This window comes from Eutrigla gurnardus, assembly GCF_963514095.1.
Source record: "Eutrigla gurnardus genome assembly, chromosome: 11".
In the NCBI taxonomy this organism is placed as follows: Eukaryota; Metazoa; Chordata; class Actinopteri; order Perciformes; family Triglidae; genus Eutrigla; species Eutrigla gurnardus.
The window spans coordinates 2996995-3009883 of NC_139925.1; the positions used below are offsets into that span (position 1 = coordinate 2996995).

The 12889-nt window shown below is 46.4% G+C and overlaps 1 protein-coding gene across 1 annotated transcript in view; it reads left to right on the forward strand.

Annotated features, from left to right (window-relative positions):
• The first annotated feature begins 2738 nt into the window (after positions 1 to 2738).
• The window catches only part of adgra1b (adhesion G protein-coupled receptor A1b), a 124251-nt gene continuing 114100 nt past the window's right edge, over positions 2739 to 12889 (forward strand). The window contains exon 1 of the mRNA XM_084020969.1: positions 2739 to 3611. Within this exon, the coding sequence (XP_083877095.1) occupies positions 3361 to 3611 (251 nt within the window). The 5' untranslated portion in view covers positions 2739 to 3360. The remainder of the gene's footprint in view (positions 3612 to 12889) is intronic.

Consider the following 12889-nt stretch of genomic DNA (forward strand, 5'->3'; position numbering starts at 1 on the left):
ACCTGTCACATTTGCCAAAAGCCAAAAATAACAGCTTTCACCTGCTTTTTTTCCCTGCGCGATACCAACGCCACGAGGCTTTATCCCAAAAGTCATGGAGTAATAATGAGTCTGTCAGCCTGCCGTAGCCCGGCCTCCTCAAGTGGAGCAGGTAAATATTTAGTGAGGACTGTGATTGCCGCTGGCCATGGCCTATTCATCTCTGTCACCGAGCGCTAATGGCGAGCCGTGAACACTAACGTGAGAGAGGGAAAACATGGGAACTTGCTCTGCAGAGGAACGCCGTTTGCATCGCTTCAATACAATGACTCGTCTCCATTGTGCGCTAATGAGTCCTGATCTCGACTCGACGCCGCGTCCCACACCCCGTTTTCATGATTTATCTTAAACTGTAAAGTATTTTATAGCTCAAATAATGTTGTTTGCGCTGCTGATTAGCGAATCCTTTAAAAAAAACAGGCCGTTGGTGTGAGAAACACGGCGTCTGCCAGAGAGGAAACCTGCGTCGAACGTGTCTGGTTTCCATTAGGTTGCACACAAGTAGCTCGGCGAACGGCCCCGTGGCGCCCGTCCAAGGAACTGCTTCTGCAGGCTCCATTAAAGATGGATCACTTCAAATGGTAATGTTAGCTACACCGGGTGACTCTGCTTTCGACTCTCCCAGGGGTCAGCTGGCGGGGCCCCTCCTCCTCCTCCTCCCTGCATTCAACGAGGTAAATATACATCTGTGTAAACATGCGTGAGTGACAGTCTGAGGAGGGGCGTCGTGGGAGCACAATAAGGAGGGGGAATCGGGCCCTCGGCATGTGGATAAACATTGTCTTGCCTTGTGTAGCCGGCTCCTGTGGGGGGAACGGAGTCCCGTGTCGGGCTTGTCAGACGGGCTGCTCACGGGGTCAGGGGGAGCGGCTTCAAACCCTCCTTTTGTGCTGCTCGGGCCTGCGTCGTGAGACAATGTAGATAATGAGGGAGGAATTTTGGCGTGGGGTGCAAGCTCAAACACACACACACACTTGCGGGGAAGCGCCTCGCCCCGGCCCCAGGGAGCCTCAACCGACCAGCTGTCTCAGCTTCTGTCTCCCCGGGGCGATACACTCTATAACACATGATCCACCATCAACAGATATGATTGATGTCCCTGAATACACTGCTGCTCGTCCTCTGATGGGAATACGTGGAACTTCCAGGCCTCGTAGTCTCTTTTGTGTCACCAAGTTGCCGGGACTGGAACCGCTTTTTATTGAATGAAAGGTTAAACTGTATTTATACCTCTCTGTCAACGTCTGCTTTTTTATTCCCCCACCGAGTCACATTCACTCTCTCGAAACCCCCCGAAAAAACATAAAGACAATTAAAACACTTGAAATATCTTAAGTTCGGCTATAAAGAAACCCCTCAAAATAATCCAACCGTGTGTTGCTGAGTAAACCTGGTCACATTCCAACTCATATTGTTAATTTATTGGCGTCATTTAAATGAATGTCAGGTTTACAAGTGTGTCCTGGCTTCGCTCGTAAAGCACCCGATGCCTGCAGCCAATGGCGTGAGGGAGTTACGACGGGCCCCGGCGCACGCTAGTTACTATTCATGAAGCACACTCTGTGGGCTGGCAACTGTTTATATATATATATAAAAAAAAGCCAAAGGAATCTAATTTGGGGAGCTTTGCTACCTTCTCTTCCTGTTCTTTTCTCTGGTGTCTTACTGCTGTTTTAATGTCTGAAGGCTCGACGCCTCGCAGATGTTCTCGGCTTGTTTTTCTCCCGAAAACTAGCTACCATCAGAGACGGGAGAAGACCCGCGAGAGACGGTTTCCTGTATCTGTGTCACGAAGCCAGGCGGTTACCTCACGGGCCTGAAAGTGAAACCAACACTGAACCTCTGCTGGCCACCAGGGGGAGACTCCTCTCTGGTTGTATAGAAGTCTATGAGAAAATGGTCCTACTTCTCTCTGCTGGCCACCAGGGGGCGACTCCTCTCTGGTTGTATAGAAGTCTATGAGAAAATGGTCCTACTTCTCTCTGCTGGCCACCAGGGGGCGACTCCTCTCTGGTTGTATAGAAGTCTATGAGAAAAAGGTCCTACTTCTCTCTTGATGTATTATCTCAGTAAACATTGTAAACATGAGTTTATGGTCTCAATCTCTAGTTTCAAGTCTTCTTCAATCCAGCATGATGTTCATTTATTACATTATGGTCCATTTAGAGTCCACCAGACCAGGAAGCAGGGGATGCTTTAGGGGGCGGGGCTTACCTGCTGATTGACAGGTCACTTAGCTCCAGTAGTTTATTTATAGATTTCTAGACTACTTTAGGCTCCAAAATGTGCGGTTGCTTCGAGGTCAACGTTGCCCACCTTTACATTAGGCCTACATCAACAAGTCTGCATTAAGTCAAGGACATCTACCCAGCATGCATTGTGCTGGCTCTTCTCCAACGAGCCTATAAGCTGCAACAGGAAATAAACGAGTTAAAATGTTTATGATTATAACTGTGAAATGGACTACGGGCCGTTAGAGAACGATGATTAGATTTTTATGAAACGGTTTGAGGTGATTTAGATGTGATTCAACGTTGAGGTCATTTTCACACAAGACGTCAACACTTTGCATCACATACTTTAATGTTTGTGTTTGAGAAATCATTTCCTCACACACATGCAGTGCACAAAGCAGGGGGGCCCTGCAGGGACCTCTGGGGACCCTCGCCTTGGAGAAACAGTTTAATTCCATAATTTAATTAATCCTGTAGAGTCCGGATCAGGTGGTTTTTACTGAACACTTGTCGTGTCTGCTGTGGTTTCCTGGTCTGGGACGTGGAGCCACGCTGGATTCGGTCGGGACTCGGCGGGGAGGGACCTTGTCTGGACGCTGTGCGCAACAGGTCCTGCAGCGCAACAAGTCCTGGGGCGCAAGAAGTGGATGCAGTATCTCGACCAGGATCCGGGTTTCTAGTGGACGACTTTCTCCCTCGGACGCGTGTTTGGAAACGGATGTGTCGCAGTAAAGTTGATCCGGACTTTGAAAGTCCCCCTCCCCGGCATGTCACCGCACAGAACCCCGCTCGGAGGACCTTCTCCTGACGCAGCCTGGCAGGGAGACTCACACCCCCGGTGATGCGCTTCCCTCCCGGGTTAAATCGCAAAAAGTAGCGCCGAAAGTTTGCAGCGGTCGTCGGGGACGCAGCAGGTGACCGGCCGGGCATGAGATCCGGATCTGGATCAGGATCTGGAGGCTCCGCTCACATGGCTGCACGTTAATGTGACGGAAGACGACGTGAAATGGTCCCGACTTGTTGTCACACAGGCTGGGAGGATATAACCTGAAAGCAGCGTGTGTGTTTGTATGTGTTTATGTGATCAATGAAACCCGGATCCCGGTCCACCATGAGAGCGCTGACTCTGCTGCTGTGCGTAATAGTCGGTGTGTGGGAGTCGAGCCTGGCCAACAGGAACTGTCCGGACCTGATCGTGGACAGCTGTCACTGCTCGGCGGAGCGGTCCAAGGAGCTGAGCCGGCAGAGCCACGTCCCGAGGGTCAAGGTGGTGTGCGAGGATGTGGACCTGATGGACACCCTGCAGCCCCGCTTCCTCCCCAACAGGACCGTGTCCCTGTGAGTAGTTTCACACCGCAGCGCCAAGACGCGGGACGCACGTCACGGGTCCCCTGGCCCCGAATCATTACGTTAATTAATCATAATAATCATAATAAAACACTTAATGTTTAGTCAAACAAATTGTCATTTTTAGTTATAAGACACATTTTTAGTTGAAGAAGATAAAATCATTTTAAGTTAATCTCCCTGAATAAAAACTAATAAAAATAAGTTTTGTATCCCATATTTTTTTTAAACCTGGCTGTATTTTTCACTTACCATGATAGAGCTACACAGCTTTCTCATGTCTCTCTATATTTATATTTATATTATGATTATCCCCATCATCATCATAATATGCGTTTAGTCAAAACATTTATTTTGTCATTTTTAGTCAAAGACACATTTTTAGTGAAAGACAATAAAACATTTTTAAATAAGGTCTCCCTGAATAAAAAATAACAATAATTTTTGTATCCTATCCGTTTATATTTTTTAAAACTTGTCTACCACAATAGAGCTACACAGCTTTCTCATGTCTCTCTATATTTATAATCATATTTATATTACGATTATCCCACTGATGACAATTCACCACAATGTGCATGATGTTTTATTCCATCTAAATAGACTATAATTAGAGAGGCAATGTGTGTCCTAAATCACATAACTTTCTGATCTGGACTTTGAAGGAAAAACTAAAAAGTTTCTCCTTAGGGACTGTCTAGTGGATGGATGTTTTCTATCTCAGGTGTCTTGGAGCTCCTTTAATCCCACTAAGGGGGATTCAAGAGCATTAAGGTCTCCACAAGGTCAAAGAGATTCCACACACATTCATCAGAAAACCTTTTATAAGGGGTGGATTAGTTTTAGAGGGGTTGCAAACAAATCAAATAAATCGCTGACACAGTTTATAGAGAATGTTAATCTTCAAGGGTTATAGGTTCATATTGATATCTAAACAACAACAATACCCCCCTCCCTCAAGAAAGCAGACTTTTAAAAAACGTTTCCTCCTTTAAACATAGAATCAAAGACCTTAAAACCAGCCAAACCTAATTATATTATAACTCAGGATGTTATCATACTGATTAGTAATAATATAACAATTATTGATGAGTTAGTGGAGAAATGCCAACAGCTCTGATAATTGAGCCTTGCCGTGCCTTCCCCTTAATTGTCGTGTAGTTAAGCAACTTCCCAGCTGATTGCTGATTGAAGCCTCTCCGATGTGAGGATTTACTGCTTTTCTCAGTCGTGTAGAATTTTAAATGGAGCTTGTTTTTTTTAGTTTCACCGTCGGTTGCTTCAGATTTCAAACTCTTTATTCACAACTTTATTTTCTGATTGTGTAATGGCAGTGACGTTCCAAAGCAGAAGTAAAGCATCCACATCTCCACACCGACCTGCAGGAAGGTGCCGGCTTTCAGTCGCTTCATCCCGCTGTGGCCTGCCTGCTCTCTCTGTAGGTCTGTTGCTCGGCTCATTGGCCCAGAAGAGTCCTGAACTCTGTGTGAAAATCCTCACAGAGAGCAGAGAGGGTCTACACACTTCTAGTGGGTCATATTTGATAGTTTTTACTTCATCAGGCTATACATTGTTTTAAGACTTATTAAGTCTTATACCTTTTGATCTGGAAATCTCTTCAAGATCAAGATCTGTTTTGCAAGAATCCCTGATTACAGCAGAATATGAGAAGAGCAATAAGACACACAAGCAACACAGAAGACAAGTAAAATGATAGTGTGTAGGACCAGACTATAATCTGGATGTTCATCTAGCATGCCTGGAATCTAAGTCCTTGTAAAAAAATACTGAATTACTGATTTGAGTATGGGCAAAGAAAACTCGATGTGCTTCTGGACCCTCGGTGTTTGAACCCCCCGGCGTTCTGTTGTTAAACTCGCCACCTTCCCATAAACATTTCTGCCTTTCACCAGCTCTTTGGGGATATTATTTGCATTATATTCAAAGTTATTCAAATATAAATCTCGCTCCGCCGGGGATTCAGAGAAAACCTCCCTTAGTATTCATCTGAGCCCCTTTTTTAGATGAAATTCCACTTCAGACCCGTTAGGGGGTTTGATAACGCCCCCCCCCCCACCTCTACAGGTGCACAGATCGACTGCTGCGTTAATAGAACAGGTTTTATTCCTGGAAACCCGAGGTGCTGCCTCTCCAAGTGTAAAAGCAAACGCTAAATGCAAAAGGCCCTTGACAAGTTACGGCCGACCTCTTGTTCCAAACTAAGAGCGCGTGCTGATTAATGGCAGCACTTTGCTTACTGCAATTTATTTGGAGTGGTGTTTGCTTCCGTGTAGGCTGGCGTGCTTTTGTTCCTTTAAGTGGCGAATGGTTAAAGGCTTTTTTGTTTTTCAACATTCATCAACGCCTCGGAGGGGGGGGATAACGAAGTTTGATTTGGAGATTTTGGAGACTCTCCTTGAGTACGTAAAGTATGCAGCTCTTACAGAATGACACCTTTTTCCTCCCGTTTCGTTTGAAGGAACGCCGTGTTATGATTGGCCCGTCCCCCCCCCCACCCCTGGAGAACTGAATCCCACAGCCGAGCCTCGGCCCGGGCCAGGAAGCAGTTTTCCTGCGCTAGGAAACGTGACCTTTGTCAGGCTGAAGTGGCCTCCCTGCTCGCTCTTTTGTTTAGATGTTCCGTGCAAATAAACAGATATATCAGGGGGAAGTATGTGCACGCCGGCCTCCCCCCTGTAGGACGCCCCACAAATCTCCCTAATGCCCCCCCCCCCCCATGTAGAGCCGTCACACTGTCACGTTCAAGTGCACCGACCCAGATCCAAATGCCACCTCCTAATTAAAAAGGCACAGATCGGGCTTTGTTGCTTTCTCTTTTTGCCTTTTCTTTTTAATATTTTTTATTATTGCGTCTGTAAAAATGTTTACGAGGAACGAACCCTGCAATAACGCAGCGCCTCGCAAAGGCCAAGAAAAACAACTTAACGAGCAAATGAAAGAACATTAGCACAAATAGGAAGGCTGAGAGTGAACTGTATGTGTCAGAGTGTCACAGCGGGTTTAACGCCTCCGACTGTTTTTCCTTATCGTACCGGCTCGGAGCTCCGACAGCTCCGGCGACCTCGCGACCCCGTCTGGTGTGACGGGGGTTCAATGCCGGCAACTCCAGCAGGAAAGCAGACGCTGGAGAGCCGACACCTGTCTCAGGTCTAACTGCTAGTGGGGGCAAAGAGGATGGGAGTCAGTGACAGAGAGCATGCTGGGAAAGTGTTTGTTTAGAATGTAACTTGATAGCTGTGACGGAGGTCCGACGGGATCATGTGACTAACGAGTTGTTTGGTTGGAGAGGAGCTCGTTGTCGGTCACAGCTGATCTCCTCCCTGCTGGAAACCCCGTACACACCCTGCACTTACACTGCAAAAAAACAAACAAAGTTCCTCCAAACTTCTCATCAAGGAGCTGCTGTCTTCCCTCTCACTGAGCCGGCGTGTTGGAATCAGACCTGGTTGCAGCATTTGCATATTTTTCTCACCACTGATTAATACCTGCTGTGTGATGCTAGCCCGTGTGTGTGTGTGTGTGTGTGTGTGTGTGTGTGTGTGTGTGTGTGTGTGTGTGTGTGTGTGTGTGTGTGTGTGTGTGTGTGTGTGTGTGTGTCGTGGATCCAGCAGTGCTATCATGTGTTGCGATGGAAATTAATGAGGTGTAGTTTTGGTGCTTGAATTTTGATATTGAGCTAAAGCTAAAGCAGACGATGTTATTATATTATTATTCCAGTAGTATCAGTGAACATGATAAGACTTAGATTGATTAAATTATTTTAAAAGTGCTAAACGAAGGGATTATTGAGAGTATATCTATGGCCTCTCAACGGGATGATGTCTGAGCCGGCGGCTTGCAGCTAGCGGTGCTAACAGTGCACACAGTGTTAGAGAGGGAACTGGAGGGGCACCTTTGGCTGGCACGACATTTCTGTGTTTTAAAAAAAAAAAAAAAAATACTCACAATAAGTTAATTATGGTGACTTTCCTTTATGTGGATGTTAGAAAAAAATATATATTTGAATTTGTATTGATCCTGTATTTATGCAGTGAGACCTCATGATTTATGATCCTCTTATCTAAGATTATTTTATTGTTTTTGTTTTTAATGAAAAAGGATGTTCACTAAAAAAGATGATTCTTAACTAAATGTAAAAATATTCCAGTATGATTATCTGGAATCCCAATTATTTTGGCCAGAATGATCGTGACATGACATTCTCATATTGTCCCAAACCTCAAGACAGCGAATACTGGAAACCAAGATAAGGTCCAAAACAGAGAAATAAAGAAATAAAACGTAAATGACAGACTTCCTCTCGACCCGTTGACTTTGAGACGAGGAATCGAGGTGCAAAGATGCTGACTCATTTCCACTTTTGGACACGTTCCTGCAGCACTCTATTAACGCTCTGAATATCAAATAGAGAAATTCTGACTTTCAGCTCATTGTTTTGGTTTTATGACCTGCTACTTTACGGTTTCTGTTCTCTCTCTCTGCTCTCACGCTCGTTTTTTTTGTTGTTGTTGCAAAAGACAGTTGTTTTTAGCTAAAAGCTCCCAATTATTCATGTCATCCATATAGTTGCCACATCTTCTGTCATTTGTAATGGGATTGTGCGTTCGTTGAAGCCATTAATCTGTTTCCAACGACAGGCAGCAGGCCAAGCGCTTAAACTCCTCCTGGCAGCCGAGGATCACTTTTATCATTGAGCCAAAAACAAAAACACCGTTTTTTTTTGTTTTAATAGTACTATATCATAATAGCTGCAGCTGTTTTTATTTATTTTTCTTTTCATTTTAAACTTCACACAATTCAAGTGAATCCACTGTCGGCAGCTGAACCTGAACCTCTTGATTTGTACGTGTTTTCTGATGGAACCGCGAGGGCGCTTTGTCTGGGCTGATCATCATCATCATCATCATCATCCTCATCACCCCGTCAGTCAGACAGGAGGGGCCGTTTGCGGTGTCGCCATGGCGGCGTAGAGACGCCGCGGGAAGCGTGGTGGTAGAACAGCGGGTGTTTTTATAGGTGGACGGTCTGTGATGTCGTCTGTAGCGTCGTATTGATCAGCGTGCGTCTTTGTGAGCAAACGTGGCGTGTTGGAGCACAATCCACTCTCTTGTTTCCTTTCCCCTCTCTCTCATCTTATTTTTTTGTATTGCTATAAATATAATTCTGTGTCCCCCCCCCCTCATTCACTTCCTCTCGTATTCCCCCTCTCTGTTGTTCCTCGGGGCTTTTTCCTCGCCTGCCGAGGTGCTGTATGTGCTCGGCCCTCTTCAGACTTCTGAGTACTACTGCATGAATATTTCATTGACGTGCACACATCACCTTTCGGCGGCAAACACACACACACACACACACACACGTTAAAAAGTGTAAAACGGCCTGAATCACGCGTCACACACACACACACACACACACGTATATACACTTTGAGATGCTGTTAATCTGAATGACCTCGATGGCGTCTGTCGTATCTAACATCTCACGCTGGAGGAGTCGTTCCAATCTCCCCTCTCTCCCTCTCTGTCTCTCTCTGTCTCTCTCTCTCTCTCTCTCTCTCTCTCCTTATCTCCGGCGATATGGAAGATTTAAAGAAAGCAAAAGGTTCATCTTTAGATGAGTGCACTCTCTGCGATATCGGTCGTCTTAAGCCCCAGAGGGTGTAATACTTTTAGATCCCCGGCACTCTCCCCCCTCTCCTCCTGCGATATCGAACGCTAAGTACATTTGCCCTTGAGTTCCCCGTGGTCTGGAGGAGCGTGAGGTCACGGCCGATCCATAACGACGGCGTGTGCCAGAAGCAGCCGGCCTTTTTGAATAAGCAGCTATTGATGAATCTCTTGACCGGCACACGGGTTGGTGTTTTGCCAAGGTTTCCTCCGGGCTTCTGTAGATGTGTATTGATACATCGCTCAGAGATTACGCAGGCCGGCCTTCAGAGCAGCTGTCAGCAGAGCTCCGTAACCGTCGTTTTTTTAACGTGGCGTGCTTGTAGAGAAACAGCTGATCAGATTTGCTCAAGGCGATGATGACTCACTGATGGAGAGTTCACGACCGCCGGGGGGGAAAGAGGGAGGAGTGCGTAAATTTGTGCTTCAGCCTTGGAAAATACAGAATGTGTTGAAAGCCAGACTAAAAAATATGAGGTGAAGATGAATATGATGCTGCTCTCCTCCCAACACGGCCGAGCACATCCTGAAGATACTTAAAGGGTCGTAAATCTGAGAGAGCAGAGGAGAGTGACTTACAACTTGTCGGTCTTTCCCCTGGTTTCGGACTCGCTGTAAAAGGAAGTGATTAAAACCCCTCATGTGCTGCTTCTGTTGGCCCCACAGAAGGCTTGGCAGGCCTTCATCATGCAGGGATCAGTATAGAGGGGGTGCATTTATTATTATTCAATAATATAGGTTGGAGTCTGAACGGGACTACATTTCCCTCCTACCCGCTATCAACAGAAGGAAGTTGCTGCTTCCTCTTGATCCTCTTTTGCACCGTGAGTTCATTCAGCAGATGCACACGATGTAGACCTGCAGTGTAAATATGAGCAAAGCCTCCATTTGGGAACATCGTCCTGAATCTGGACAGAATGATGGAGTGAAGACGTCTCGCTCCTTGTAGCACTAAAACCTCATGAGGTCTTCTCCCTGTTGCGGTCTGGGCTGTGGAGGGTGGCGTCCCAGGCAGATGTGCTTCCCTATCATCTATATCTGGAGGTAGGGTGAGCCCCGCAGCCGTTCCCCAGCCAAGATCAACGTTAGTAGATATGGAATCTGTTATTAGGGTTAGCTGCGTCCAGTAACCCGATCTTCTGAAACAACAAGAGGGTTTGGCTCTTTTTGAGGGGAACAAACCGGCGGGTCCCAATGTTTGTAATAGTTCACATTGTGATCTTTACTCCACTTGGTCCTCCTGATTGTGTGTGTGTGTGTGTGTGTGTGTGTGTGTGTGTGTGTGTGTGTGTGTGTGTGTGTGTGTGTGTGTGTGTGTGTGTGTGTGTGTGTGTGTGTGTGTGTGTGTGTGTGTGTGTGTGTGTGTGTGTGTGTGTGTGTGTGTGTGTGTCGGACGGCGTCCATCGGAGCTATTTTTTGATGCTACGCTCCCATAATGATAGTGGAGCGCCCGGCAGCCGGGCTCGTTGCTACAGCGGTGATTTTCAGCTGGACCTCACAGATATAGACCAACTGTGGAGGCTAAGTGGAGGCCGAGGCGGAGGCTGGATCGAGGCTGGGTGGAGGTGGAGGCCGAGTCAAAGCCGGGTGGAGGCCGGGTGGAGGTGGCTGGGTGGTGGAGGCCGGATGGAGGCCGGTGCTCCTGTTTCAGGGCAGAGTTGATCTTGCTCACTGAGGTCTCAAACCTCAGCACTGAAGCAAAGCGTGATTGTGGAATTATGAGTTTGAGGACTGAAGCTATGAATTAAAATCATCGTCAATTATTGTGTTGATGGTTTTCTCTCTGAAATGTCGGAGCATCATGAAAACATCACAACTCCCCAGAGACTGAGGTGAAGCCTTCCCATTGCTTGTTTGTGGTCATGCAGGGAGACCTGATGATTTACGGAATAAAAAGATATGAGGCAATAAAATAATGTTTCTAGTAAGTTTAGTGCCATTTTTATTAGTTTATATTGTGAATCCCAATTCTTTTGGCAGAATAATCTCATGCAGAAGGATTTATGTATGTTGTGTTGTTTTTATGTACCAAGGTGGCAGCTTAGTACATTATAGATTAATGTCAGGCTTTTAAAAGCACTTTTTTAAGAAAAGAGACTTCATATTTATCTAACTGCTTGTATTCATTTTTTAAAAAGTGGCCATGAAGTGTGTGTGTGTGTGTGTGTGTGTGTGTGTGTGTGTGTGTGTGTCAGTGTGTCAGAGTGCAGACTCGTGGTCTTGTGTGTGTTTAGCTCACAGATGACATAAACCATTGGCTGCAGGCGGGTGGAGACAATGCTGCATCCGCCCCCCTCCCTCGCTGAGAGCAGCTCATCCTGCAGAGCAGAGTTTATCATGTAAATAGAGAGTTGGACGGACGCTGCACAAGTTTGTCACGGCCTGTTTACATAACGTTCAATTCTGTTTTCCCTGTGATTTCCTGGACGTTACGCAGAAGCCCTGAGATAGGCATGCAGATGTCACACACACACACACACACACACACACACACACACACACACACACACACACACACACACACACACACACACACAGAGCGTAGCACAGCACAGGACACGCTTGAGTTTGCACAAACAGAGGCCGGCCTGTCCTTGCGTGGGACGTCTGCCCGCAGAGGGAGGTGTATCGGTCTGGGGACCTGGAGGGAGACCCCAGACAAAACGCAGGGACGGCGTCGGGATCTCCTGATGTCAGAGTCCCTTCACTTCATCGTACGTGGCTTTAATCTGTTTCAGAGCCAGGCCCTGGAAACAAAAGAATGACTCGGAGGGCTTTAGTTATTTAAAAAAAATGAAATATTGTGAAATTGAGCCGCTCGGCCTTCCGAGTACTTCCCACCACGTCCAGCCGACTCCATGCTGGCTCATATCTACTGCGATGGTCTTCGCTCGCAGAGCTTTTGTGTCCAGATGAATCCAAACTGACAGAAGCCCAGCAGGATATTGATGTCTGGATCAACAACAATAAAAATCCATATGAGTCGTTGCAGACTCAGTTCGCGTCATCCCTAAAAAGGATGCCTGTAAACCCTCGCGGTCCATTCTCACACAGATTAGGTTTATTCTGATTGATCGCTGGAGCATTTTTACAAGCTCCCACATCTGATTACTGTTTCTGCTCCATGCTCATGGAAGTAACCCAGCGTTATTTACTTATTATTTAATACAAGGGGCACGGCATTAACCAGCATTTGCTCGTATATTTTTAGGGTCACATAAAACCACTGCTTGCCCAAGTCTGTTCTCCTGTAGAAAGCTGTCTGTGCATCTGTTCCCTGTGTTACAGGCCTGTCTGTCTCTGACTCATGGAAACAGAGCAGCTAATACTCGTAGCCATATAACAAGTAATATACATGCTGAAGTTGTTTACTCCATGAAATCCCTCCCAAAAATTCAACCTCACTTCAAAACATCCGAGGTACCCCTCTAACACGCCTTTTATTTGTTTTATTGTTAAAGCTGATAAAACAGTGTAGCTCCTGTCTTCATGTCAGCCGATTAAATCCACAGCCGTCGGCTGGAAGTGAAACATGGTTTTTATCACCGTAGCCTGCATGTGTGAGGATGGATCGTTGGCCAGGCG